Consider the following 7,516-nt stretch of genomic DNA (forward strand, 5'->3'; position numbering starts at 1 on the left):
ACATTCGATAAAGCCAGCTTCAAAATTCTTGTTTCATTTTGCTGACATTAGAATTTAAGTTTTTTTCTTTTTTTTTTCTGCCTGTGGTGTTACCTTAAAAGTAATGTTTTCCCATCAGTCAAACGCTTTACTACTACCGTATATTAGCTCAGAAATAGACAACTTGTTGAATCGATACGTGCTCTACTCAGATCGATTCAGTTAGATTCGTGAACAAGTTCAGATCAGATGACTGTGAAGCGGTTCAATGATTCATTGAAAAGATCCGACTCAAAAGAACAATTCGTTTTGATAGTTTCATGCTAATATTCGTACACTTGAAACTTTGGAAATACCCATATAGGAAATACATTTTTTTCCCCTGTATATTACATCATAATATATAAATACGTTAATAAAAATATTCCACAACATCAACAGCTGCACGAGTCCACAATAACGCTGTACTGTGAGCATTACAATAAGATTTTACATTTCGTCTAATGAAGATGCCTTGCCTTTTATACAGTTCTGCATAAATAAACTAGAATTAGAAATTAATTTTCATATGTAAATTACCTATTTGAAGTACACAATAGTCAAAGCACAAAATGATGCACAATAATAGCAAAACATGATTTTTTTTATTTAAAAAAAAAGCCTCTATCTTTGTTAAACATAAACAAAACAATTCATCAATTCATTTTTAAAAACAGTCTTGCCTGCTTTGATGGAAACATTTCTTAAATATAGGCTAAGTTATAAGGCACACAGTTTAATTAATAAAAGGACAATTAAAAAAGTACAGGAGTACAGTGGAAATGTAAGATGAGATTAACTTAAACATAACAGCGCCATGCTACTCATGCATCCTCACTTGCTATAAAAAGGGAACATCAGAACAACTCAAGAATTCAAGTTATATATTTAATTCAAAATATGTCAATGAACAGAAGTCAAAAACATTCCATACATTTTGTTCATGTAACAAGTTTAACTGATATAGAAATGTAACTGTAAAGAAATGAAATGTAACATTTTAAAGATTCTTACAAACAGGCTTATGATAAGGGGCCCTTGTACCTTCTCTAAATATACAGCTTTGCTGTAGTGTGCATTATTATGCAAATATTTGAATATATTGGAGATATACCTGCATTTGTGACACAGGTCACGCCAGGTAGATCCATAACATCAGTCGACCGCGGTGCTATGTAGCACCACTTTAATACTGCAGCAACACCTGTTTGATGAATGTGGAGATGACCTGATGTTTAATTATGGCTGTCCTGCTCCCTCCTGCTGATTGGCTGATTTGTGTAATGGCGTCTCCTTGTAAAGGAACCAGCAGTTTCCTCCCCACAGGATACAGTTGAGGAATCCAAAGATCTATAAAGATTCATAAATTCACATTAACCTTTTTTTTTTTTTAAATAAAGTTAAAATGAAACATTATCTCCACATAACTACAATCAGAGCATAAATACAGAGAAAGGATAGTAATAAAAATATGTGGGAAAACACAATGAATAAATCTGTTAGTCTATTCAGTCATCTCTGTATAATGTCATTGGTTTAGTATTTTGCTATACATTATAATTCTCTTACCACTGAGGAATTGAGGCGGCCCATTATGGGGAGGTGCCCAGGAGAGCACTTATTGTTTAATGTTTGTTTACACACGTCAGTTAAGTACGCAATTGTAACTGGACTGGTTGCTACTTTCACATCAGTGAGGCCTTTTCCCCAGGCAGATGAACACACCAGCCAGAGAAATGTGAAGATCCCAGTTAACAGTAGATCCTATGGAGAGTAATACATGAAAGTACATATCAACATGTAAATTATATATATATACACATTATAGATTATTATTAATATTGTATTATTTTATATACAGTACCAGTCAAAAGTGTGGAAACATTACTATTTTTAATGTTTTTGAAAGAAGTTACTTATGCTCATCAAGCCCTTTATTTGATCAAAAATACAGAAAAACAGTAATATTGTGAAATATTGTTACAATTTAAAATAATGGTTTTCTATTTGAATATACTTTGAAATATTTGAATTTAATGAATTTATTTCTGTGGTGCAAAGCTGAATTTTCATTACTCCAGTCTTCAGTGTTGATGATCCTACAGAAATCATTCTAATGCTGATTTGATACTCAGTTATTATCAATGTTAGAAACAGTTGTGCTGCTTAATCTTTTTTTGGAACCTGTGATACTTCTTTCAGGATTCATTGATGAATAAAAAGTTAGAACAGCATTTATTCAAAATAGAAATCTTTACTATCACTTTTGATCAATTTAACACATCCTTGGTGAATAAAAGAATTGATTCTGTAGGATCATGTGACCCTGAAGACTGGAGCAATGGAAATTCAGCTTTGCACCACAGAAATAAATTATATTTCAAAGTATATTAAAATAGAAAACCTTTATTTTAAATTGTAATAATATTTCACAATGTTACTGTTTTTTCTGGGGTTTTTTTTTTTTTTATCACATAAATGCAGGCTTGATGAGCATAATAGTCTTCTTTCAAAAACATTGAAAATAGTAATGTTTTCAAACTTTTGACCAGTACTGTTTTCAACATATATTATGAACATATATGTTCCATAAAACCAATTTATTTCATCCATGCACTAATGACTAATGTTCTAACACTCAAATGCCTCAAATGACACTTTGGGCTAACAGTTGCAACTGTTGTCTGAAAAACCCTCCCCTCTGTTTCTTCATTTACACAAAAGTGAAACTCTTCACACCCCCACACACAGTTCAAAAACAGCTCACGAAAGTTAATTCTCCAAACTAGTGATGTTGAAATCCTGCATAATTCTGAATAGGCTAATAAAATGAAGGCCAGAAAGTTTATAAATAAACTTATCAGGCATGCAGTGGCTGGATTTCATTTCTCGCCCAAAAGCGTGAACATCTGAGTCAGCCATTGTATATGAAAGTGAATGTAAAGGCATGCACAGACAGAGAGGAGGTTTAAGAATGCACAGATAACTCTTAAAATAGCTACAACATAAACTTGAACCAATACACACTCACAATGCTGGGGCCGCGAGGAGATTCGCGGTAGAGGTGCTGGTAACCCAGATACAATACAAGCGTAGCTGTGCTGTACAGGAAAGCCAGAACTCCAACAGCTACAAAGAACTCAGCTGAAGATGAATAATCTCCAGTCAGGTGTGCGGCTTTAAACGTTGTTCCACTCTGTTCGCAGGTTGGGACTTGGTAACTGTGGGTATTGAGCCTTTGTATCAAAGAATAATAAAGAAGGAAATTATGAAAAGGCAGACATTCAAAAACAACAAGAAGTTTTTTCTGTGTATTTTAACTGTTTACCTAAAAGGGTAGCTGAAGGATGCATTTATTTCTTGGCTGGTTTTGCTGTTGTTGCACTGGATGTTGAAACTGGTAGAGCCAGAATAACCACTAGTTGTTGCAAAAGCAAAAATGGCAAATATCTGAAAAGACAGTTTGTGAATGCGAAGAGGTGAAATTAATAAATGAATGAATAAATATGGTTCAAATGGAAGCCAAAGGAAGTGTGCGACTGTGCGTTTGATTTCATAGCCCTGAGACCAGCATGCAGGAATGCAAATATTTACCAACACAAAAAAACATTATATTCACACATCCTTGTTACTTTCTACTTTCTCTGTTTTTAGTAGAATCCTTTTCACACACACACAAAAAAAAAAACCTTATTGTGTTTTTTTAATACCTCAAAAGCTGTATTATGGTGACCATTACCATAAAATAAGGAGCATCAGGCATGACGCTTATATTTATGCAATAATAAAAAAAATATGCTAACACTTTACAATAAGCTTCATTAGTTAATGTATTAACTAACATGAACTAACAATAAGAAATACAGTATTTATTAATCTTTGTTATTGATAGTTAATAAAAATACAACTGTTCATTGTTAGTTCACACACAGTGCATTGACTAATGTAAACAAATACAACCTTTGATTTTAATAATGAATATTAACTAAGATTAATAAATGCTGAAGAAGTATTGTTCATATTAACTAAGGTAGTTAACTAATGTTAACTAATGAACTTATTGTAAAGTGTTACCAAAATATAAATAAAAAGAATGCGTGACCCTCTGAATTACATGCATGGTAAATAGTACCAAAATAAATTTACAAAGACAGTACAATAATTGCTTATATACACTTTACCTCGAGGCAGTCAACTTTAACCTAAAAAATTATATGCCAGATGTTTCTTAAAGGTAAACGTTTTGAAAAATGGCGTTCTGTGACTCCACGTATGGAATGTTGTGATTATTGATATGTATGTTTTTTAAATAATAACGTTTGATGTAATTACACAGAATAGCTCAAAACAAAAGTATAATATATAATTGAAAAGCACATACCCATTCTAATACACGAATGAATCCCAGTGGTTCTTTCAAAGGGCTGAGATCTAGTTGAAACGCGCTCATCATCTTCTGCAAATAAAGCATCAACAGCGGCCAATCAAACAACCGTTACAACTGACAGAAAATGGTGTAATAATCAAACACACGGAAATATTATGAAACGCGGCTCATTGTGGAGCAGCAGCAGACTCTTTTCTTGTCAAAATCTGAGTGAGTTAAAGTGTGTAAAGCGAGAAACGCTGAGACTTTGTTGCAATGCAGAAACATAAGGCAGATTCAGAAAGATTACCTTGTGTAGTAGTCCCCAGACGAATTTCAAAAAAGTTGTCAAAGTTCCTTTCCTTGTTTCTGCACAAGACATGGTTTTAACCACGTGATTCGTGACGTGGTCCTTCACCCAGGGGCATGGTCGAGCCAACATAGTCGAGCTAGAGGGAAAAAAGTGTTGTAGAGAATGGCATAAATCCTGTTTAGTTATCTTAATTATTCATTATTTATTAATATATTCATTATTTATCCTTAATTACCTAACATCTTATCGTCATTTTTTATTATCTTTAGACCTTGCAGAAATAGTTCCAACATTTTTAGTGACATTTCTGCGCATTTGTTTTAGTTAAATTGACTTGCAGGTCGTTTTGGCAGAATCCCTACCACTGCCATATTCTTTTGTAGTTTAGAATGTTTTTTGGAATGTTGTCATTAAACATTTTGAAAAAGGAAAATTAAAATTAGAGCTGAAATACCTGCTAAATTTGATTCTAAACAGTCAGTAGCCTAATGGTGTCAACATGTAGGAGATTCAAATTGCATATATTTTCCAGTCACACTTGCTATGTTGTTGCTATGATTTTGCAACGTGAGCTGCTATTGTATGAAGTTTTAACCCATATTTAGTTGAAAAGGGTATTTTTTATAATAGTAAAATAGGTATTTTTTTTATAATAGTTATTATGTAACTATTTTAACCATGTTATTAACAGTGGATCTCTAAGGGTTAAGCATGTACATAGACATTTCTTTATGCCACTTTAATTGTCATTGTGTATTTTAACAACTTTGTGAGTTATTATGAAATGAGCATAATGTAAATAATTAGATTTGTAATTTGTGTCAAAAGTATTTCTATTTTCTCGTCTCTGGTAGATATGGAAGACAAAGAACAAGATGATACGTGCAGTTTATCCAATCAGATATCTCAAACTGAATCATTTGATTTGATTCTCACTCGATTCACACTCAATTTGATATACATTTGATTCACACTCGATTCACATTCGATTCGATTTACATTCGATTCGATTCACATTCGATTCACATTCGATTCGATTCACATTCAATTCACATTCGATTCAATTCACATTCGATTCAATTCACATTCGATTCAATTCACATTCGATTCACATTCAATTCACATTCGATTCAATTCACATTCGATTCAATTCACATTCGATTCGATTCACATTCGATTCAATTCACATTCGATTCGATTCACATTCAATTCACATTCGATTCAATTCACATTCGATTCGATTCACATTCAATTCACATTCGATTCAATTCACATTCGATTCACATTCGATTCACATTCGATTTACATTCGATTCAATTCACATTCGATTCAATTCACATTCGATTCAATTCACATTCGATTCGATTCACATTCGATTCAATCACATTCGATTCGATTCACATTCAATTCACATTCGATTCAATTCACATTCGATTCACATTCGATTCACATTCGATTTACATTCGATTCAATTCACATTCGATTCAATTCACATTCGATTCACATTCGATTCACATTTGATTCGATTCACATTCGATTCAATTCACATTCGATTCAATTCACATTCGATTCACATTTGATTCAATTCACATTCGATTCACATTCGATTCAATTCACATTCGATTCACATTTGATTCAATTCACATTCGATTCACATTTGATTCGATTCACATTCGATTCAATTCACATTCGATTCACATTCGATTTACATTCGATTCAATTCACATTCGATTCAATTCACATTCGATTCACATTCGATTCACATTTGATTCGATTCACATTCGATTCAATTCACATTCGATTCAATTCACATTCGATTCACATTTGATTCAATTCACATTCGATTCACATTTGATTCGATTCACATTCGATTCAATTCACATTCGATTCACATTCGATTCAATTCACATTCGATTCAATTCACATTCGATTCAATTCACATTCAAATGTGAATCAAATTGAATGTGAATCAAAAGTAAATTGAATGTGAAAAAGTTTCTTATTGGAATCTATGCACTTTCTGTATCCCTTTTAGGGATACAACAGCTTGTCACTGGGTTAGTACCCTTAATTTGTATACCTTATTTAGCCCTAAAACATAGTAGTACCTTAAAGATACAATGTGTATTTTATTTTTTATTTTTAACCTCTTATAATAACAAAGGCATAGATTAATGACGCGCAGGGGGGTTCACGTGACGTTATAAATACGTTTTTTCACAACGTTGCAGAAACGTATTTATAACGTTTTTATCACGTCAGTGCGTCAATGCACCTAATTCTGAAGAGAACACATAATATGCTAGTAGACCGCAATCCATATGAGAGAGAAGTCTGGAGTGGAAGGTGGATCTGGAACTGACTTCTAGGTTGCTACATATTTCTTATGTTTCTCTTATCTTCACGAACTGCCCTGAAATACAATTCAAACATCAACAACTATTAATAAAATTAATATAAAACACAAATATAGAATATAAAAAGTATTAAATAATATAGAAGTAATTAACTGCATTCAGCGTTGCTGTAGTACGACCATAAGAGGACACTCTTATCACGATGTAGGCCAGTGATCTCAAACTCAATTCCTGGAGGGCCACAGCTCTGCACAGTTTTGCTCCAACCCTAATCAAACACACCTGATCCAGCTAATCAAGGTCTTCAGGATTACTAGAAACTTCCTTGCAGGTGTGAGTTGGAGCTGGTTGGAGCTAAACTGTGCAGAGCTGTGGCCCTCCAGGAATTGTAGGCTATTTCACACCTGTAGCAGCTCAGTGCCTAGAACAATAGTGTTCCTCATTCCCTTTTACTATGTTATG

The 7,516-nt window shown here is 33.2% G+C and overlaps 1 protein-coding gene across 1 annotated transcript; it reads right to left on the bottom strand.

Moving 5' to 3' along the window:
• Positions 1-604: 604 nt before the first annotated feature.
• Positions 605-4,780, bottom strand: sypl2b (synaptophysin-like 2b). Its single transcript, XM_084087339.1, has 6 exons — positions 4,695-4,780; positions 4,400-4,474; positions 3,347-3,468; positions 3,050-3,254; positions 1,588-1,782; positions 605-1,368 (listed from the first exon to the last, which is right to left on the bottom strand). The coding sequence occupies exons 1-6, from the start codon at positions 4,764-4,766 to the stop codon at positions 1,258-1,260; spliced, it is 780 nt and encodes a 259-aa protein (XP_083943465.1). The 5' UTR covers positions 4,767-4,780; the 3' UTR covers positions 605-1,257.
• Positions 4,781-7,516: the final 2,736 nt, after the last annotated feature.

Source organism: Abramis brama, assembly GCF_963993115.1.
Source record: "Abramis brama genome assembly, chromosome: 16".
NCBI classification, from domain to species: Eukaryota; Metazoa; Chordata; class Actinopteri; order Cypriniformes; family Leuciscidae; genus Abramis; species Abramis brama.

Bases quoted from the DNA above. Each gene is read 5' to 3' on its own strand.
- sypl2b (XM_084087339.1), bottom strand. From the start codon at position 4,766: ATGTCTTGTGCAGAAACAAGGAAAGGAACTTTGACAACTTTTTTGAAA. The intron at 3,469-4,399 runs GTATGTGCTTTT...CTGTCTTTTCAG, and splicing joins TCATTCGTGTATTAGAATGG to ATATTTGCCATTTTTGCTTT. The intron at 3,255-3,346 runs GTAAACAGTTAA...TTTGATACAAAG, and splicing joins TCCTTCAGCTACCCTTTTAG to GCTCAATACCCACAGTTACC.